At 40.5% G+C, this 23,072-nt stretch overlaps 2 protein-coding genes across 3 annotated transcripts in view; both read left to right on the top strand.

The window, feature by feature from the left end:
• Positions 1-14,558, top strand: part of cpz (carboxypeptidase Z) — a 65,715-nt gene extending 51,157 nt beyond the window's left edge. For both annotated transcript variants that reach the window (XM_041786218.1, XM_041786216.1), the window contains exon 13: positions 13,852-14,558. In XM_041786218.1, coding sequence (XP_041642152.1) covers positions 13,852-14,055 — 204 coding nt within the window. In that variant the 3' untranslated portion in view covers positions 14,056-14,558. The remainder of the gene's footprint in view (positions 1-13,851) is intronic.
• Positions 8,784-10,687, top strand: LOC121509029 (putative nuclease HARBI1). Its single transcript, XM_041786219.1, has 2 exons — positions 8,784-9,800; positions 10,500-10,687. Exons 1-2 carry the CDS (start codon positions 9,445-9,447, stop codon positions 10,564-10,566), a joined length of 423 nt encoding a protein of 140 aa, XP_041642153.1. The 5' UTR covers positions 8,784-9,444; the 3' UTR covers positions 10,567-10,687.
• Positions 14,559-23,072: the final 8,514 nt, after the last annotated feature.

Here is a 23,072-nt window from a genome sequence, read left to right as displayed (position 1 = left end):
ACAGGGGGTAAACGGACCTTTATGAGACGTGATTGGGCCAGTCAATGGACAGCTCAGCTGTAGTGCCGGTTCATATAAGATATCAATAAATGAATAAATTATGCTGGCCCAAAAGTGCATCGACCCACCAGGAAATGCCCGGTATGCCAGATAGCGAGTCCATCCCTGCTTGCAGAGTCGTCTGAGCGTAAACAATCCAGCATGGTGAGGGGGGCGGCTCTCTGCATTAGTGGTGTGCTCGGCCAGCAAGTAGTATGGGGTGTTTAAGACTCTACGAACTCCTGGTAACTCAGTTCATGTCAACAGTTAGAGAAAATAACTTCAGTCTTATCTGGCATGACCTGAAAGCTGAACCTGCCATTCAAAAGTCTCTGTCCTTTATCCATTTCTGCTTACTTGCACTGTATCAACAGTGCCACTTCCTGATGTGACAAACTATGGAATGGGTCAAGGGTCACAGAGAACATGCATGTGTTAATCGTGCGGCAAAAAAAATAGTGGTGATAAAAGTAATTTGAGTTAACGCGATATTAACACGTTAACTTTGACAGCCCTAATTTATACACTTGTTTTTCTCCAGTGTTGGATTTTACTTCAAAACCTTCTGGTTGTTCTAAGAAGATCTCTTCCTTTATCATCCATTTGATGTATGATGAAATTATCTTAGACAGCTATTTGCATCAGAGCTCGAACAGAGGTAGTGTTTGCTGTAGGAGCAAATGTTTCATGATATTCTATGCCCTCTGTCTGGTTGTATCCTTTTGCTACATATCTAGCTTTAAGGACTTTTCCATTTTCTGCATTTTCTTTGAAGGCATAAACCAACTTTCCTCCTACTGTATTTCTGCCTTTTGGTACTGTTGTTCATTTAAACGTGCCATTTTCTTTGAATGAGTTGATCACATCTTCCATGGCTTGTTTCCATCCACCTGCTACTGGTGATTTCATGGCTTCACTATAAGTCTGTGGAACTCCACACACTGCCCTGTAACAATAGTCAACACTCAGGTGGGTTAGATCGTCTCTACAGTTTGATGTGTAATCTTCCAAATATTTGGGAGCTTTTCTTTCTCTCTTTAGATAGCCCTGACTTTCACCATCTTTTCTGTCCTCATCTGCATTCTCTTGCCATTCTGAAATGCCTGTATCATCTGTTTTTGAACTATCCATATTTTCGCATCTAACCTGACTTTCTGTATTTTCTTTGTCCTGTGACACATCGTTATGGTTTTCACTTTCAGGTTTTCTGTTTTCATTTGTTTGGATATCTGAGTCACACTCATTAGTTTGTGTCTGTTGTTCAACACAGTTTTTTTTTTTAAATAAATTTTACCAGTATGTGTTTTGATACCTTTCCTGTTTGTGGTTTGTAAACTAGGTATGCTGGACTGTTTTTACTGTATCCCATAAATATTCCCTTCTCACATCTGGGATCCAGTTTCTTTTTGGTCATGTTTATATGCATAACAGTCTGATCCAAATACCCACATTTTTGAGAGATTTGGTTTTCTCTTTGTTATCATTCAGTATGGGGTACTATTGCTTCTGTCATTATAACATCTGTTTTGAATGTGAGCTGTATGTTGAACAGCATAAGGCCACAACATCTTTGGTAACCCCTTTTCTATTGACATACACCTTCCCATTTTAAAGAGGGTTCTCCACTGTCTTTCTGCTGTGCAATTTTGGTGTGGGGAATATGGTAATGATGTCTCATGTCTTATACCTTTATCTCTTAAGAGAGATTAGAAGGCACTACTCATGAACTCAGTTCCACTGTCTGATCTGATGCATTTTACATTACCATAAGGTGCACTGTCAGCCTGAAATTTTTCTGTTGCTGAAGTTGTCGCTTTTATTTGCTCTTATTTCGTCTGCTGGATGAGGATACAAACCTTGACACTAACAAAGAATCGGAAAACCTCTCAGACAATTGCATCAGTTTTGGATAGTACAGGTAATCGCATGACTGACCCAGAAATGATAAATAAAGCTCTCTATGATTTGTAGTACCTTATATAGCTCTGAGCAAAATGGAGATGTACAAACATCCATGGAAACATTTTTTTCTAAAATTGATATGCCTAAACTAACTAATAAGAAATCTCACCCCAACGCTCTGATTTCCAAGCAGGAAGTACAAGAAGCCATCAGATCACTTCAAAATGGGAAAACACCAGGCCCTGATGGACTTTGTAGTGAATTCTATGAAGAATTTAGTGATTTATTGATTGAACCATTTTTAAGTATGTTAACCCATTCATTTTACGCTGGTCTTCTACCTCCAACATTAGGGAGGCAAGTATTTCTCTGATACCTAAAAAAGGATAAATGCCCTGAGAACTGCACATCTTACAGACCCATCTCATTACTTAATGTCTATTTCAAAGTTCTGTCCAAGGTTCTGGCAACCTGTTTGGAAAATTACCTATCTTGCTTAATCAAAGAAGATCAAATGGGATTCATTAAAGGACGCAACTCCAGCAATAACATCAGAAGATTATTAAATGTGATCCAACTATGTCAACAGCAAAAAATTGATGGTCTTGTGGTCTCTCTGGATGCAGAGAAGGCCTTCGACTGGGTCGAGTGGCCTTCTCTGTTCTTCACTCTAGAGAAATATGACCTGGGCAACAATTCCATTAAATGGGTCAAAATTCTTTATAGTCATCCTATGGCAGCTGTCATAACAAATGGGGTAAGGTCGGGCAATTTTGAGATACAACGAGGGAGTAGGCAGGGTTGCCCACTGTCCCCTCTGTTATTTGCAATCACAATTGAACCATTGGCTGAAGCAATCCGATGTGACCCTCTCATCCATTGGCTGTTGGACAAAGGCAGCACAAAATTTCATTATATGTGGATGACGTATTAATATTTATGACTAACCATTCCATTCAGTGCCTTTTCAGGGTATAAAATTCATTTTTCTAAGTCTATCGCCATGCCCTGGGTTGTCGGCTCCAGGTACCTGGTTCTCCTCACCAGAGGTGTCAAAAGTATTCACATTGATTACTTAAGTAGAAGTATAGTTACTAGGGTTCAAAAAGACTTCTGTAGAAGTTGAAGTATCAACTCAAGCTTTTTACTCAAGTAAAAGTATAAAAGTACTGGTTTAAAAACTACTTAAAGTATGAAAGTAAAAGTAATGTAAGGGGGTAAAAATGCCATTAAGGACAAAAGCTTAGACCACAGTTCACTGTCAGTTCACTGTTCTCAGTTCAGTTCAGTTAATCAAAAATAAGAGTCCGTTCTGGTTTTTCCAAATTAAAAACAACACAGTTCAGTCCAGTTCAGTACAATAGAATTCCACCATCCACAACAGAAATTGGACCCCAAAACTCTCCACAACCCAGGTAAACCAAAACACCAGCATCTCTTCGCCATTCACAGCACCAGAAAGAACACAAAACAATCACTTGGGCACTCACGTTACCGCTGCTTTGTCACTAGTCAGTCAGTCAGTCAGACTTAGGTTGCCACTCCAGCAAACCGGACCAGAGAGGACGAGGCGCTCCACCAGATGACTCCACATAGGAAACAACACACAAGGAAATCCTTCTTCGTCCGACGTGGACCCAGGACTGAAAGTTACACGCACAATAATAAATGCGACACAGCATGAAACAAAGGAGATACGGACTTCACTCAACACGACTATGGCTAGTTAGCCGGTGTCTTCCTCACTCTCAGCTCAACCAGAGCAGCCTCAGGCAGACATGTTGAAATACTTCCTGGAGGAAGAGTTCGGACAGTGCGGGGAAAACTGGGTGAGCGGTGATTGGGTGAGTGGTGATTGGGTCTGGAGGACTGAATACGTTATAGAATGTGCACAGGATGGTGGGGGCTGTGTGATGATGAACATGGATACAGGAACGCTACAGTGTACTACTGAGCATTAACGTGTGTGTCATGGAGTGGAAGATACGATGACTAGTTGCCTATAAGTACTGTAAGCCGAAATGAAAACAAGCTGAAATGAAATAGGAGTAATGAGGCTATTTTTAAAATGTAAGGAGTAGAAAGTACAGATAATTGTGTGAAAATGTAAGGAGTAGAAGTAAAAAGTCGGCTGAAAAATAATTACTCCAGTAAAGTATAGATACCCACATTTCTTCTTAAGTAAGGTAACAAAGTATTTGTACTTCGTTACTTGACACCTCTGCTCCTCACCCATTCCCTTTCAGATGGACCCTCAAAGGATTTACATATCTGGGAATATTCATTATGCCAGAGTTCAACCAGATGTTCTAAACTAATTTTACTCCTTTTTTTGACAAAATAAAACAGGAACTTGAATGCTGGAAAGCCCTCTCTATATCTTGGCTGGGTAGAATATCACTTTTGAAAATGAATGTTCTCCTTCATTTGCTCTATTCAATGAGAATAGTCCCCATCTTATTCACTCATAAAACAACCCGTAAGTCAGACAATTGGACTCGAGTCATAGGGACTCGGGCTCGAGTCGACCTGAGTCGCTAATTTGACGACTTGCAACTTGACTCGGACTTGGGAGGTAAAAACTCGAGACTCGACTCGGACTTGGGAGACAATGACTCCAGATTCGACTAAACTTGAGACAACATGAGTCGGAAAAATTGTAGCATGTTTTTTTTTTCATTGTTTGTTTTTTCATGTGGATATCATTCTAGTATGACCAGAGCGGTCTGTGTGCACGCCGCACTCTCTAGCGGGTTCAGGCTGGCTCCCTTTTTTTCATGTAAGCGAGAAGCACTGGCAGGCTGGCAGCACGCATGCACTGTGATTGTAACATGTCGTGCTCAGGCATTGTATGAAGAGCCAGACAAGAGACATACGAAGCTCTTACCTCTTAGGTTCACTTTATTGACGCTCCATTCACAGTACACTCGGTCCGTCACCTATTATTGTCCCACACCTGACACGGTACACACATAGGTTCCTACAACACATCTGCTTCTGTTACAGTGATGATCAGTGGGCACTGTCAAGTGGGTGTAACAATGGCAACTGCTGCGCCTGCTGCTAGTTCAACTTCAGTGCCCAGAGTTATTCACTTTGCTTATAAAAGACTTCCATTCTGATGGAAAACGTAGACAAGCCAAATGCACGACTTGCAATGCTACAATTAGCGAAAAAGAGGGCACCACGTCCAACTTTATCCGCCACTTGAGGACGAATGAAGCCAAGTAAGTGAAACCTGCAAACATTAGCCAGGTAGCCAACATTACCTTAACTGCCCGACCTGTGGCCAATATGTAGGCTAGCTAAGCTAACATTAGTAAAAGTGTGTGTGCGTGTGTTGGAATTGTCGGAATAGTCTGCATGCTCTTTTTTGACATTGACCTTAGGAAGATAAGGTTTCTCTCTTCAAGATATAAACCTGAGTGCTTTTTGGGTGGGCTGGGGAACAATGGTGAGGGACTTGACCTGACATAACCTGTGACTCGACTTGACTTGACCTGACATAACCTTGTGACTCGACTTTACTTGACTTGCCCACAACAGGAAAAACTTGCGACTTGCTTGAGACTTGGACCAAATGACTTGACGCTTGCTTGGGACTCGGATCGGAGGGACTTGGGAAATTGTCTGCCGTAAGTTAAATGGATGGTTTAGCTCATTTATATGGCATAAACAAAGACCTCTCATAAAAATATCTACTTTACAACTCCCAGTCAATATGGGAGGTCTGGAGTTACCAGACCTTAGAAAATCAATTAAGTGCTCTTTTGCAATATATAATTGAATGGGTCAAAATAGTACTTCCTCAATATGACTGGACATTGAGACCTCCCTCTCAGAATCCCCCCTCTTAAATCTGCTCTTTCTAGATATCATTAAATCAGTTAAAAATAGTTGCAGCAATCCAATAGCTTTCAATATGGTTAAAGGGATACTTCAACATTTTGGCAAATTCGCCCATTGCCATAATTCCTATAGTCTTAGTAATACGTTTGTTTCCTTTAGTTGTCGGTGCAAGCTGTTTCTAGATCTGGGGGTACCGTTAAACCAGCTACACAGAATTTTTGCTTTCCCTCATCAAACTCATCAAAAACACAATCCAACAACTCCAAAACGCTCTCATAGACAAGTTTGACCTGCACATTCACCACGCTATGAAATAATAACATATAATTATGTAACATTCCAACACATGAAGCAAATACTCAGAACTATTTCTTGAGTGAACCACTGGGCGGAGTGATACAGTGCAGCAGAAATGTCTGGAGTGTAGTTCCGGCTTTGCATTTAACTTTAAAACATCTCCGTCTCGTAATGTTCCATGATTATTTCATAGCCTGGTGAATGTACAGGTCACAACTTGTCCTCGAGAGCATTTTGGAGTTGTTGGATTGTGTTTTTGATGAGTTTGATGAGGGAAAGCAAAAATTCCATCTGCTAACTTAGTGTAGCTGTGCAGCTGGTTTAATGGTACCCCTAGATCTAGAAACAGCTTGCACCAACAACTAAAGGAAACGAACCTATTACTAAGACCATAGAAATTATGGCAATGGGCGAATTTGACAAAATTCAGGTTTTAAATACTGGAAATCTCAGGGTATATCTTCTCTTGGGAACCTTTTCAAGGAAGGGGTCTTTATGACCTTTGATTAGATAGTGCATGTAGATCTTTTGCTAAATGATTATTATGTTTTTCCTATAAGAGCCACCGTACTTTGTATGTGCTGTTTCCTGTTTGTGCCAGCAGAGCGCGGCACTAGATCTTCTTCATGTTAGATGACTGTCATGATGCACAGTGTGTTCATCCGGTCATAGTTAAAATAAATGCTCCAGTGAGAACTTTATAATGCCTTATTATTCCGACTCATACTCAGGCAGCTATTAATAGTTTCAACCAACCATTTACATGGTGTCAGAATCTGAACGGACTCCTCGGCTGTGAGTATCTTCTCTGCATTCCACCAGACTCTCTGTGTTATAAGAGCTAAAGCTAAAGCTAACTGGAGCTACGTCGTGTTGATGAAATGGCATAGGGATTTCGCAGTCCAGACCCTGTTGTATTTGATGGGAATGTCACCGAGAGCTGGCAGATATTCGAGAGGGAGTATGACATCTTTATTGCTGCAGCACACTTCGATAAGCCTGCAAGAACCAAGGCATATATCCTCCTCAATCCAGCAGGACCAGAAGCCATAGAGCAGGAACACTCGTTTGTTTATGCAGCTGAAGTGTGTGCACCAGGCATAGATGGAGCAATAATCAGCCCTGCAGAGTCCAGAGAGGACCCAGAGTGTCTGAAGAAGAAATTTCGGGAAATCTACAACCCCCAAAACCATAAAACAATGTAGAGGCACACATTTCATTCAAGAAATCAGAGACAAGGTGAGAGCATTGAGCCATTCATCAGTGACTTAAGGATTAAAGCCAAGAGCTGCCATTTTGAAGATTTGACTGATGAGCTGATCTGTGACCGAGTAGTGTGTGGCATTACCAGTGATTCTTTGAGAAAGACACATTCAAGAGACAGTGACCTGAATCTTTATAAAGCCATATTTTTCTGCCGCATCCATGAAATGACAGAGGAAAGCAGCAAGACATTAGCCATCCAACCTGCCAGTGTTGACAGTGTAAAGTCAGTTTCACACAGAAAGCATCAGCCTAAATCACAACCACTCTCCCAGCCCAGAACTATCTCTAACTGCAATAACTGTGGGAGCAGCCATGCAGCTAAGCAGGAAAAGTGTCCAGCAATCAGACAACAGTGTCACAACTGCAAGAAATTGAATCATTTCAAGAAATGCTGCAAGTCTGAACCATGTAGCCAGTCCAGCTTTAATAAAAGGACTACACGACACTCAGTACATAAAGTAGCAGTAGAAGAGCCTGTTACATGCAGCGAAGAAACATTTTATGTGGATGGTATTGACATCGATAAGAACATTGATAGCATAAATCCTCAAAGTGACGATAAAGATGAAGGATTTGTAACAGTTCACATCAACAACAAGCCCACTGAAATGCGAGTGGATACAGGTGCAAAATGCAATGTGATGTCACAGAAGACATTTAATAAAGTGGTAAATGGAGAGCAACCTGTAAAGCAACAGAAAGCCACAAACCTTATTGCTTATGGAAGCAGTTAAATTGAAATCGAGGGCATTGTCACACTGTCCTGCAACTTAAAGGAGCATCACTATGCCTTACCCTTCTTTACCGTGGACAGAGAAGTGCAACCACTACTAGGATTTCGTGCTTGTGTTAACATGGGAGTTGTAACAATGAGGCCAGATGAGCACCAGCTCACCATGGACACCAACACAGACTTTGCAAAGCAAATCCACACACAGTACAGTGACTTGTTCAGTAAGGAGCTTGGAGAACTACCCATCACATACTCCATGACATTGGATCCCAACATCCAGCCTGCAGTCCACCCAGCTCACTGCATGCCAGTCGCGATGCAAGAGAAAGTTAAAGCTGAACTTGACCAAATGCAAAACATAGGTTTCATAACACCAGTCACAGAGCCTACTTATTGGGTCTCATCCATGGTCTCTGCACACAAAAAGACACAGAAGAGATAAGACTGTGCATCGACCCAAAAGATCTCAACACAGCTCTCAAATGACCCCACTATCCCATGCAAAATGTGGAGGAAGTCACAGCACAGATGGCAGGTGTGACTGTGTTTTCTGTTTTGGATGCTAAGAACTCTTTCTGGCAAATACAGCTTGACAAGAAATCTTAAATGCTAACAGCATTCAGCACACCCTTCAGATGCTACAGATTTCTCTGCATGCCCTGCATAAACTCTGCAAGTGAAGTATCTCAGCGTTTAATGGAGCAGCTGTTTGCAGGTTATGCATGTTCAGTGATCGTTGATGACATCATCATCGGAGGCTGTGATGTTGCTGAACATGATGCAAACTAAAAGAAAGTGCTTGAACGAGCAAGAGAGGTCAACCCCAGACTGAATCTAGCAAAGAGCAAGTTTCGCCTGGATCACACTGGCTATGTGGGTCACATCTTCACAAGTAGAGGCCTCAAAGCAGACCCAGCTAAGACTGCTGCAATCACGGACATGCGTTGAGTGAATGCGTCGCTCTGCAATTCACCACCATGCCGCTAGGGGGTGTGGCTGTGTGTATGTGCGGTTTCAGAGGGGTCACATCCGAATCCTCGTTTATCTTCCGGTCACAGTAAACAATGGCAACCTAGATGGAGTGGTTGTGTTTGGAGTTGGAGCTCATCAATATCGACAGACAAATTCTTTTGTTGCAAATGTGGAAGCGCAGGTGACAGGGAAGACGTTTGCTGAGGTGGTCTGTACGACCACTAAACGAGTCGTGGCTGAGAATGGGTGAATTTACCACACTGGTTCACCCACTGAGGACCCTGGATGAAGAAATGCACTTTCGCTACTTCCGAATGTCAACGGGCTGATTTGACGATCTTCTTTGCCGTATACAGCTGTTGATTTTGCACCAGCCAACGCACAGTATGCCAGTTGATGTTGCCCAGAGACTGGTGGTGACGTTAAGAATTTTAGCCTCGGGTGAAAGCCAGCAAGCTATGACAGCTAGCTACAAACTGGTGTCAAGCACTATGTCCTCCATCATGTCTGAGGTCTGCAAAGCATTGTGGACAGCGCTTCAGCCAGAGTTTTTGCCATGTCCTTCAACCAGCCAGTGGGAAGCCATGGCAGCAGATTACTGGCAGTTGTGGCACTTCCCAAACTGCATTGGAAGTCTCGATGGCAAACACGTCATCATGAAAGCACCAACACATGCAGGGAGCGACTACTTTAACTACAAAGGGATTAACTCCATTGTGCTGATGGTAACGTGCGATGCAAGGTAATTTCAACCTATCTAAATAATTTAGAACTTGTTTGATCTATGAGTCCATGTTATACCTGTTTACAAATCCACAGTAAAAAAAAAAAAAAAAAAAAAAAAATTAAAAAAAGAAAAAAATCATCATTTATGAAGTATGTTTCTGACATAAATTCTCATTGGTATGTGGTTTATAAATGTTTTATTCTTCATTAATAAGCTCATCTATAACGTGGTAATTATTGTACTTTCACACTTCATGGATGTGTAAGTGCATGTAGAAATGTACATCTCCATAGTTTGTTCATCATTTACATACACTTTCTATATGATCTAACAAACCACTGACTAATCCTAAATAACTGGTTTGTTACTGATGTAATACTGATGAGTATTTGTCAGAAACATGCTTTTAAATGAGGAATTCAGCATTTACTAATCATAACTAATGCACTTACCAATAATGAGTGAAACATTTATAACTGTGAGTGTAAACCACGTACTAATGAAAATTCATGTCAGAAACATGCCTTATAAATGATGAATTCAGTATTTATTGACGCTTAACTAATGCTTAATAGTGTGTACTCATTATAAAGTGCTACCCATTGTTGTTATTAGTATCTGTGTGCATATAACACAGTTCATTATGGCTTCAAAAGGGTTTGTAATATCTGTGGTATAGTGATGTGGTCAGTAATATTGTGCTATCCTCAGCAGGAGTGGGCATGAGCATGGACAAACAGGTCTACAACTACTGCCACTCCAGTGCCAGGCGGGTGATTGAAAACACATTCGGCATCATGGCTGCGCGGTGGAGAATTCTTAGGAGACCAATAGAGTTCCAGCCTGACAAAGCTGTGTATGTTGTCAAAGCCTGCCTGGTCCTACACAACTACCTCACCTACACAGATGAGGCGAGCATCCCAGAGAACAGATACATCCCGCCACATTTTGTGGACACTGACAATTCTGGATTGGTGCAGCCTGGCAAGTGGACTAGAGTGGTGGCCACAGGTGGCAGTCCACGTTGCTGCGACGCGTAGTTAGGATTTTTTAGAGGTGTACATCAGGCTATGGCGTAGGGATCCGCGTCAATGCAGAGGGCTAGGCGTAGCTGCACCGTCGACGCGACACAGAAACATAAATCAGTCGCATTGATATGTATGATAGCCCATATTAGTTATGGTGAACCATGGTGGGATGAAAAGAAGATGCTGGAGAAGGAAGGCGGCTGTGGGGGCTGTAGTGAAAGGAGAAAGTGTTGGGAAGCATGTATGCAGGAGAGAGGGTGTGTGTGTGTCAATGAGAAGGGGTGCAAGTAGGGCTGGATGATTATGGCAAAAATCAAAATCATGATTAATTGAACCCTTGACCTCGATTATGATTAATGAATGATTATTCCACCCCCACCTCCTACTCTGTTTGTTCTGAAAATTTTTTGTTAAAAGTCTAATTTTCCAAGAAAAGTAGAAAATAACTTGTATTTCTTGTTCACAAAATAAATTGTTTTTATACTTTTGTATAACAAGAAGAAGATAACTTTGCTGCTCACATTGCACAGTCAGCTCTGTGTTTGAGTTTTAGTAGATTGGATGGGATGAGCGCATGACTGGTACTTCTTCTCTTACATTTACAGTAAGCTACATGTCGATCACATGACAACACAGCCAATTTTTCTTTTTTTTTTTAAGAATTGTTTTTGGGCCTTTTCATGCCTTTATTTGACAGAGCAAGGACAGTGGATAGACTCGGAAACAGGGAATAGAGTGGGGAGAGACATGCGTTAAAGGGCCACAGACCGGATTTGAACCTAGGTCGCCTGCATTCATGGGTAGCGCCTTAAACCACTCAATCATCTGCACTCCACCAAATTTTTTTTTTTCAAGGGGGTGGTATATTAGTAGAGAGAGAATTACAAGGGAAAAAATTGAAATCATTGACACAGCAGGTTTATGTCGGTTATAGGCTCTAAATGTCGGTTTCAATTATTTTCGATTAATTGTCCAGCTCTAGAGGCTAGTACAACCAGGGAGTCCTTACTGTAGTATAACTGTCCATCAAAAAAGTTTTTCCACTGAAATGATTGCCTTTTATCCTTCTTTGATCATTTGTTTGAGGACTGGGAAGAGTTGTTTTTTTGTCTGTCCATGATTTCTTTTGGATATTCAGACTGAAGTCCATTCCTTTTAGCAGAGGTGTCAAGTAACAAAGTACTTCGTTACCTTACTTGAGTGAAATTTTGGGTATCTATACTTTACTGGAGTAATTATTTTTCAGCTGACTTTTTAATTCTACTCCTTACATTTTCACACAATTATCTGTACTTTCTACTCCTTACATTTTAAAAATAGTCTCATTACTGCTATTTCATTTCAGCTTGTTTTCATTTCGGCTCACAGTACTTATAGGCAACTAGTCATCATATCTTCCACTCCATGAAACACACGTTAATGCTCAGTAGTACACTGTAGCGTTCCTGTATCCATGTTCATCATCACACAGCCCCCACCATCCTGTGCACAGTCTATCACGTGTTCAGTCCTCCACACCCATGATCCATCCACCACCAATCACCACTCACCCACTTTTCCCTCCAGAAGTATTTCAACATGTCTGCCTGAGGCTGCTCTGGTTGGGCTGAGAGAGGAACACGCCGGCTAACTAGCCATAGTTGCATTGAGTGAAGTCTGCGTCTCCATTGTTTCATGCTGTGTCGCATTTATTATTGTGCGTGTAACTTTTAGTCCTGGGTCCACGTCGGACGAAGAAGGATTAGTGTGTGTTGTTTCCTATGTAGGGTCATCTGGTGGAGCGCCTCATCTTCTCTGGTCCGGTTTGCTGGAGTGGCAACCTAAGTCTGACTGACTGACTGACTAGCAACAAGCAGTGGTAACGTGAGTGCCCAAGTGATTGTTTTGTGTTCTTTCTGGTGCTGTGAGTGGCGAAGAGACGCTTGTGTTTTGGTTTTCCTGGGTTGTGGAGAGCTTTGGGGTCTGTAATACCCAGACTGGATTTCTGTTGTGGATGGTGGAATTCTATTGTATAGAACTGGACTGAACTGTGTTGTTTTTAATTTGGAAAAAACGTAACGGACTCTTACTTTTGATGAACTGAACTGTGAACAGTGAACTGACACACACGCATCTACACACACATTGTTTGATTTAGTTTATTTTTTGTGCCTTTTCCTTCTTGCTCTTAAATGAAATATAATTTGACAAATCTGCCTGGGTTTGCTTGATTATATTGTGTTGCTGAATTGTTTTGCTGACATTGCTTGACTGCACTGCATTGTATTTTCACTGCTGCTGATTTGTGAGTTATTTTTTTTTGTGGGTAAAAAAAAAAAAAAAAGTTTTATTTGTTTTTAAATTCTCAGACATGACTCTGACTGGCACCCCAACAAAATCCGTTAAAACACATATATAGTTCTTGAATGAATTTGCATTGTACTAAGATGTGTTCGTTTTCAATGGGCATAAATACGGCTGAAACAGGTGCATCCCAAATTTTTCAACATTAACATTTTAATATAACATTATAGTCATTATAGCCTTTAGAAAAATATTTTTTTGGGAAGGTGGGGTAGTGCGCTTTAAGCCCCTATGGCATGGTCTAAGCTTTTGTCCTTAATGGCATTTTTTTCCCTCTTACATTACTTTTACTTTCATACTTTAAGTAGTTTTGAAACCAGTACTTTTATACTTTTACTTGAGTAAAAAGCTTGAGTTGATACTTCAACTTCTACAGAAGTCTTGTTAAACCCTAGTAACTATACTTCTTCTTGTAATCAATGTGAATACTTTTGACACCTCTGCCTTGTAGCTGCTTGCCTTGACAGTTAACCAGTTTCTTCTGTTTTGAAGTGCTCAAATTTGGCAACAGTCGGATGCGGTTGGCTGTTGCTGCTGTTTTTCTGAATTTTCATTATGCAAAATGTATATATATATTTTTTTAACTTAATCATGCAGACCCTGGAAACAACTTAAAGCAAGAACTTGTTTCATTTTAAATTTTTCTTGAATCCCTGCACTAAAAATAAGCATTTTCCCCCATTCCTGTCCTTTAGGTTCCTTTGGAGCCTGATATTGGTGACCACCTCTTCCCAGCATTAGACACATGGGATAGATTCGACCCATATCACCAGTTTGAACGCCACAGTAACCAAGATGTACGCAACGGAGGGATCGAGCAGCAGGAGAAACCATGGTGGTGGAACTACTTTTCCCAGTTGGGCATCTCACCCCCACACTGGTTGCTCCAAAATGTCTAGAAATGTCTTGCTGCATGGATCTTCATGTACACAAAATATATAATATCCAGCATACCATTGGGAAAATGAGGGTGTGACATTGAGTTTCACTTGTGCTTCAATGAATACTAATACAGAAGGAGCTATATCATTGAAATCAGCAATACCTAATCATTTTCAGAGCTTTCAGAAATATATCAAGGAACGTTATTCATATGAGAGAAAAATAAAAGAGTTTTGACCAAAATTGCTTTGCAGCTAAATTTAACTTTTTTTTTCATTCATAAATTAACCACTTGATTGTTATGAACTGCAAATGACAGTGATTGGGGTCCATGTTTGTTGCTTATTAAACTGACAAGAATAGGTTTGCCATTTTTGTTAAAGTAGTTCACAGAAATGCCTTATGCTGATGCTTTGTTGTGTAGTGGGGAACTATTAGAGCCCACAGAGAGACCTAAGTACAGCCCAAATTCCAGAAACGTTGGTATGCTGTGGAAAATATACTGTCAAATAAAAACAGAATGCAAAATTTGAAATTCATAACCTATTTTGTATTTACAATAGAACATAAACAACATATCAAATGTTAAAACAGATACATTTTTCTATTTCATTTCTCATTTTGAATTTGACACATCCCAAAAAATTAGGGACAGGGCAACAAAAGGCTGGAAAATTACATGGTACTATGAAAAATAGGTGGAGGAGCATTTTGCAATTAGGTAGATTGATTGGCAACACGGGAGGGTATAAAAGGAGCATTTTAGAGAGGCAGAGTGCCTCAGAGGTAAAGATGGGCAGAGGTACAGCATCCAAAATACCTGTCAACAGGTGCAGAAGTCTAATTGAGGGTTACAGAAATTGCTTGATTGCATGAAAAGGTTGTGCAACAAAATATTACATTAAGGGTACCATCATTTTTGCCCAGGCCAGTTTCATTAGTTTTTTTGTTAAATGATTTTCACAAGTTAATTTTCAGTACATTTGTACTTACTATTACTTCAGTCAGTTTCAAGTTCTTACAGTGACCCTTGTAGATTTTTCTTTCTTTAACAGAAGGGCATTAACATTTTCATCTGTGTTTACATCATCAACTCCAGAATAGAGCCAGGGGCAAAATAAGGTGTTTTACAGTAACTGTGGTGTTAAAAGACAAATGCAGAGGAAGAAGGCACACAGAGTTTAGAATTTTAACTCTGCTCCATCTACACTGCATCTGTCCACTGTCAGGAAGAGACTACCTTATTGGACGACTACACACACGGTGCAAAAGGGTTTACTAAAGAAACAACAATAATTCACCATAAACATTCACTAAGGAATCCCAACAGAGATCACCGCACAACCCCTAAACACATATAAATACATCTAAAACACATCTAAACAACCCACCAAAAGCGTGATGGAAACTCTTCCCCCAATATCTGAAATGGCAGTGGGTGTGCTCAGATCAGTTGACTCTCTACAGCAGTGTTTCCATTTCATTTTTCCTTGGAGCCCCCCCCTTTTGCAGCCTCAGAGCACATACAGCCCCCCCCCCCCAAGAGCTTAGGCGCCCCCCCTGGGGCTTTATTCTTGAAATTTCAACTTTATTCTCTTCATTTCGACTTTAATCTCGACTTGCCCAAAATTATTTTCTCCATCAAAAATGGCCCCTAATCTGCTTCCATAGAAAAGCTTTATTATGAGCAGTTTTTTTTTAAATTATGAGCTCAGACAAGTGTGGATATCCATTTTTCCCCAGACAGTTTTTCCTGTAAATAGTACATTTTCAGAAGATTTTAATCTTTTCCATATCCCGGTAAAAAATGAAGGGAAAGTAAAGTAACCGTGGTGATTTAAAAACACATTTATTTGGGTTTGAATGGCTTTATTTTCACTCTTTAGAAAGGGTTAGCATAAATGGGACTTTTGAACAATGCTAATAGTGGCTCTGATCTCTGTCACCATGGAAATGATTGAAGGACTGGCTCTGATCTCAGAACCTCATGACGTAGATGGTGAACAGACAGGAGCACAATTACTCTGTGTGTTTTTGGGTACTTTGAATCCATATCAGTACTCTTATTTTTACTAAGTAGAAAGGATTAAAAAATGCTTTATTAGCATGAATGGTGAGAACTATTGATGCCAAAACAAAATAATCATATTACTCAATCAAACTATTTACACTGTAATTGATAATCACAATCAAGATCAAATGAAGTTCATGAAATAAGTCCGTTTGAACCAGAGTAACTCTGGTACACTGATAAAAATATTCAGCCCAATTTACTTAGGGAAACCTGGCAACCTCTTGCATCAATTTATTTTGTTGATTATCCAGATAAATCTTTGTAAAAAACTACTCCTCTGTTTTAGTTCAAGAACAAAAAGATCAAAGTGAAATTTACCTACACTTTCAAGTAGATTCAAAAAGACTGATCTTTGTTTAATTTAATATTTTATAAAATACAGGTGATTTAAATTATTCTCAACTTGTACGTATTCTCTGTAATATTGTAAAAAAGTAATTAAATATTAAAATATTTTTAAATTAAAATCAACTTAAATGATCAATTAAATTAAATGTATTATTAAATTAATTAATTAAAATAATTAAAGATAAAACAAAATAAAAATGTTGATAAATAAAATATTTAAAAATTAAATTATTAAATTAATTACATTTATTAATTAAAAAATTAAAATACTGTAGAAAATTGTAATACTGTAGTGTTGTTGTACTCTAAGTCAGTGGTTCTCAGATAATGTGGCAAGGTACACTAGTGTGTCTTGAGACAAGTCTAGGTGTGCCTTGGGAATCTGGCTGCACTGATAAAAATTTTCTACTTGATCTACTTTAAAAAATTTAAACTTTTTGCATTATTTATTTATGTTGAACAAGCAAGATTGTTTTTTTGTTTAAACTACTTACTTATTTTTTTACATGAAAAATAAAATCCAAGTAAAGTGAACTTGATTTTATTATGTAGATCAAACAAAAATAGTCTTTGTATAACTTACTTAATTTTTTCAAGAGGGTCTGGCTGCAGCCCTTGAGCAAACCTCTACGCTGGGGCGTTCGGCTTGAGACCTCTACAGTGGGGCATGACGTCATTGCCCAAACCTACGCTTGGGCGTGCAGCGTGTTAGCTGTTGTTAGCATGACCTAGCTCTTGTTAGCATGACTACAACGCTGTGCTTATGACACATTAGTATAGCCCCGTATGCTGGGGCAAGCCCCGTACGGGGCTATATTTGGTCATGCAGCAACACACCCCTACCCCTATGCCCCAGCATATGGATCTACGCTATTAAACCCCAACTGGTTCGGTTTAGGCGTTTAAATCCAACTGGTTAGGTTTAGGCATTAAAATCCGACTGGTTAGGTTTAGGGTCAGCCTGTCGGCAAGCGGATAGAGCTGAAATTTCGTCGCGGGTAATATACGTCACGCCCCAGCGTAGAGGTTCGCCGGCTCGGGCAATATACGTCATGCCCCAGCGGAGAGGTCCACAGGCTCGGGCAATATACGTCACGCCCCAGAGTAGAGGTTTCGCTGAAGCGTAGAGGTTTCGCCCCAGCGTAGAGGTCTCCAACTGAACGCCCCAGCGTAGAGGTTTGCCCGGGGGCTGCAGCCAGATGCCTCTCAATTTTTTCAACGTAGTAAATGAAGTTTGCAAGTATAACCAACTTGATTTTATTATGTAGATCAAACAAAGCTAGTCTTTGTATTAACTAGAAAAGCACTCAGAGAGCGCAGACCTCCATCATTAGCCCTATCTCCCAATAGTGAAGAATCCTTTAATAAATTCCTGGATCCATCCCCATGTGCCCCCCACCATGGCATTCACTGATTTCTCCCTCCCCAGTGGGGTGGAAACATGATGAGGTAAAGCATTGGCTTCGCAACGGGTGGACTGTCATGGTGGAAGCATTGCCTGCCAGTGCCAACAGATGCACTGACAGTCTCACCCATGGTCTCACCGGACAACTGGAATTCATGGCAGAGGATGAATATTCCTCTATTCCTCCCAGCACTGTGAGTATTCTCGCTACAATTCTCTCTTTCTCTCTGTCACACTCCGACTTGTCTCCTTGACCAGGTGTGCATCTTTCAAACTCTATAAACTCCAAAACTTTGAATAGAAACACGCCAAAAATGCTGCTGGGATTGAAGTTACTCATGTCCACCATCTCCTGGTGTAAAGTAGTAACAGCGCATACCTCCACCATTAGCCCTATCTCCCAATAGTAAAGAATCCTTTAAAAAATTTCTGGATCCAGACGGTGATCTGGATCAGTCCCAAAATCCAATCAGTTCTTCCTTATGCCATTTCTGACATTTCCTGTAAATTTCATGAAAATCTGTCCATAAGTTTTTGAGTTATGTTGCTAACAAACAAACTAACAAACCCACCCGATCACATAACCTCCTTGGCAGAGGTAATAATTACCACAGTTTTTCAATGTGGAGTGTTGTATGCACACAGTGGAGACTAATGGGCCCATCACCTCATTCACAGACACAGGCTGGGAAAATTGTATTTAAGGTGCTGTTGGTAAGATTTTGGCACACAGCCAGCTAGTTTGAGATTTGAAAACCAGCACAGCTCCTCCCGACCTGTTTCTCTCTCAGTTCACTCCCCACACTCCTGTTAGCCCCTCCCACAAGCTTGCGCACAATCTCGTTTTAACCAACATGTCGTCGGACAGTTGTCAACAGATGGAGCGATGAATATGGCCATATCTGATTCTAAGGTAAGAAAGCTTGTGATGTCTAAATAAAATTCAAATATTAGCTCAATGTGAAATAGCAGGATTTACATCCTGCTATTTCACATTTGAATATTTGTCAGAAACGATGCTCAGATAGCTTATACCAGCCAAACAAGGACGATGCTAGCAGCTAGCTGGCTAGTTAGCAATGAACTAACACAGTAGAGGTTTACAAACGCTAGCAAGCACCGAATAAAGAAACACACTTTTATTTTCAGTATGAAAAAGACGAAAGCCTCAACTCCAGCGGTGGCTAAAAGTCAGGACCATCCACAGCTGGAAGGCGAGGTGTAGCGGGAGCCGGGCCGGCCCGACCGAAGCTGTGGAGCCGAGGGAGAAGTGGCCGTGGCTGGACGTGGACATGGAGGACCAACAGCCTACTGTCCGATACACAGAGATCTTTACAAGCTCAAATAATGGCAGAAGAGTGAGTGTGTCTTTTGAATACATACTTTCCACGTTGTAAACTAATGTAGTTGACCCCTCTAATAAAAATTTGTAATGAGGCTGTTTATTTTACTTCCCCAGGTTAGAATTAGAGGCCTCACCCTGGAGCAGCTGCAGGGGTGACTGAGCTCTTCATCACCATCCAGGGGTTCACAGTCATCATCATTCATGTTTGTTTTTAATACACTTATTACCCTGTGGACATTTACATATGTTTCACTTTTTAGGTTCCAGGTTTTCATGTTTAATTCGATTTTTTTTTTAACTGTATACATTATATTTTTCCAGTTTAAAATTTGATTCTGCTTATTACCTTAGTTTTACTTTGAGCAATTTCAACACTTGATATACTTTTACTTTGTTCTCTTAGACTTGTAAACTACCCATAGATATGCAGTTATAACGTTTTTACTTTAGAGTAAAATTAAATCATAAATGTGCCATGTATACATTTCAAGCCACTCTTCTAATAAATCATCCTTTTATGTAAGAAATCACTGTCACTTTGTTTAATACATCACCAAGTACTATGCTGCATAAAAGATGAGAAAATGTGGTCCAAAAGTATTTTATTAGGTAAAATAAACAGCATTTTTGTGCATAAGATATGGTTCTCAGCTAGCTGTCTAAGATGGTTGAAATAAACAGTGACTGCTTGTCCTATGAGATCTTCACTGCAGCAGACTGGGACATGGTCTGCAGGTAGGAGTACAGCTCTAGGAGTTTAGTCTTCATCCATGGTTTAATACAGTTTCACAGCTGGAAGTTCATTCCACCATTGCTCCTTCTGAAGATCACCACCTGACCTGATTAAACAAAAATGAAAGGCACAGAAGAAATCAGGATACACTGATCCACAGTCCAATGCCTGTAAATTCAACAGTGTGGCTGTAGATTATCTGTGCTGTATTTCAATGGCCTTGCTGTTGTATTGACCACTCTGACATATTTTTTACATAGATGAAGCTGCCCTCTTTTCTATTCAGGGTCACAGGTGTTTTCTGATCACTTCCTGGGAGTAAGAGTGAACTCAATGGATCTGTAAATAAAACAAAGGGGCTTCTAACCTCCAGTGAACGCATACTATGAAGACAACAGTTTAATCGTTATGCAAATTAAAATCTATTGTGTCTCTAAACCAATATCTAATACTGTGGTGTTTCACGTTGTACATTTTGTATTATTTTGTTAACTTCCGGTTTCCGGAGTCACTACTGCTGGCTGCTAACTTGACTTTGTGTTCCCTGAGGCATTCTCCCCTCCCCCCCGGCTGCTGTGGAGAGGTCACACCTGCAGCGAGTTCTCATCAAGAGGGACTACTTAAGATCAGCTGCAGCTCTCCACCAGCGCCTGAGTTTTGACTACCTTCCCTCGCGGTAAACCTTGCTCCAGGCTCACACGCTCTCTCGAGATACCCTCAGAGAAGTCTTCAGAATTTACTATTGGACCTTTGAGTAATTTCCAGTGCTTGTGTTTTGTGAACTGTTTCTAACGTGCCTCCTCCTTTCTTTTCCAGTGCCTCACTCCCCGCTCACTGCAGCCAGCTCCAGCACTCTCTTCCCCCCGGACTCTTGGACTCACATTCCCTGATTATTGACCTGTGCCAATAAAACTGTTAAAACTGCTTCTCCGCTTCCACATCCTGGGTTCTACATCACCATACACACAACAAATACGATGCCATACATTTGTTGTTATTTATTCTATAGCACAAAATCATGATAGGGAAAGGGAAACAAAACCGGCTCCTCTTTCTGGTAAGTGTTGTTTCCACATGACTTTAAACCACGTCTGTGCTAAGCAAGCTACATAAGAGAATTTTACCTTCTCTGATTAGCTGGTAAAATGACTGTAAAACTAAAATATGATCTGAGTAAATCATCCTACAAATGCAAAACAATTAGAAAATGTTAACTAGGACCTGTAAACTCTACCAGAAGCCTCTCTGGGCAGCACTGCTATGTTTAAATGCAGCCCCCCAGCAATGTCGCCACTTTGCTCGGTGTAATGTGTACACAATAAGTCCCAGTTTTCACGAAGAAGTGTTCCTGGGCTCTGGAAAAATGCTTCATAATGGGTGTAATTTCTGTCCAGAAAGTCCTGAATTTCCCCAATAAATCCCCCTAACTTGGGGTAATGAGCCCTCAACAGCAGTGACATTTCCACGGTCAACAAGGCTACGCTACGCCACGGGCTAGTAGGCCTCAAGAAAGCTAAATCATACAGCAGGTGATATTTATACAAATAGTTATAATTCTCGCTGTGAGACAAAATGGCATAATAAAAAAAGGCCAGTTGCCTGTCCAGGAGAAGAGTAGTCAGCCCTGGATCTGAAATGAAACTTCTCAGCTCCCAGGCTTCCTCAGATAGCATGCTGCGCCGATATTTACTCTCGTTTTATTTCCTGCTCAGTCCTCTTCTCACCAAGTGTTTGCAGTGTGTTAGTCGCATTGTTACTGGTATGCTGATAGCTGTGTTAGCAAAAGAAAAAACTAGAATATTGTCTCAGTTCCTTGAGTAGCTACTGTTAGCCATTTTCAGCTATCGGCGGTGTTTACTCCTCCAAGCGCGTTCACGCAGGGAAAGCTCCTCGATGAATCAGGGCGAGGGAGTAAGCCCTGCCCCTCAACCAATCAGGGTAGAGAAGTCAGAGGTGAATCTGATTGGTCGGTGATACCTGGAGCGGTGGAGAATTTTTGACTGCTGATTACTCAGGCATATGGAAACACAGAGATCTCGCAACAGTGCCATTTTACTCCTACCATTAAGAGCTCTCTATAGATGTACGAACATTTGATCTAGATAGAAAAGAAAAAAATTAGCATATGTTAACAAAAAGTTACCTACTGCATCTATAATTCTGTTTTTCTTTGAAATGACTTGGCATCAGGGAAGAGACCGCAGTACATTTCAAGCTGTATAGGGATATGCAGACCCCTGCAGCTATACCAGCTATCACTGGTTATCACTTTATTTAAAACACAAATACAGGCACGTACAGACAGGGTAGTCTGCAGCATTAACCCCCTCACTCTTGGTGTCATACTTGGAAAAGTATTTTCCCCTAAAAACATGAACCAATAAACAAAACATACATAGTTATAACTTTGCAATGAAACATGAACATTATAGAAAAGTAGATGAGCAAATTCTTTTGCACAAAAAATCCCAGAAGTCCCGTCTCCTGGCGACTGCTTCCTGGATCACCACAGTATGATTATGAGTTACTTCATTTAATGCTTAGGTTGAGAGATTACCTTTTTATCATATGAAAATGAACATAATAGTAATTATTCAGAAAATAAAATGTTTTTGACACAGTGTTTATATATTCAGCAATTCAATAAACTCTAATAAAACATTCAGTAACAAAAAAAATCATCCAAAATGCAGACGAAGACAATAACTAACTGTTGATAACATTTCAGCACCCTTATTTTTTTCTGTTTGATGGATGAGAAAGGATTAAGCTTAACTTGTTCCGCACGTGATGTTTCATCTTAAGATGACTGCTCCTCGACTTTGCCAGGGAGGGGGGAGGGACACACCTTTTACCATGGCCATGTAACAGACATCCATGTTAGTTTTTTTGAGTGAAGCAGCACAACTTTTAGGTCACTGATTCTGCAGGTATAGGTGTACTGACACCGTCCTCCAGTGTTGAACACCACTTCTCAATGTAACTCGGTCTCTGATTGGCCAATAGCGCCCATGCCGTATGATTCGTAGCCTGCTATTGGCCAAACATTACAGTACACAGCGGCATTTGCCTGAAAAAATAACAAACTTTAGGTTAAGATAGTAAAAAAATGTGCAAATATTTCGAGTG

This window comes from Cheilinus undulatus, linkage group 4 (genome assembly GCF_018320785.1).
Source record: "Cheilinus undulatus linkage group 4, ASM1832078v1, whole genome shotgun sequence".
Taxonomy (NCBI): domain Eukaryota; kingdom Metazoa; phylum Chordata; class Actinopteri; order Labriformes; family Labridae; genus Cheilinus; species Cheilinus undulatus.
The sequence above is the reverse complement of the archived record's forward strand: the minus strand, read 5'-3'. Positions and strand labels throughout refer to the sequence as shown.

Bases quoted from the DNA above. Each gene is read 5' to 3' on its own strand.
- LOC121509029 (XM_041786219.1), top strand. From the start codon at position 9,445: ATGCCAGTTGATGTTGCCCAGAGACTGGTGGTGACGTTAAGAATTTTA. The intron at 9,801-10,499 runs GTAATTTCAACC...TATCCTCAGCAG, and splicing joins ATGGTAACGTGCGATGCAAG to GAGTGGGCATGAGCATGGAC.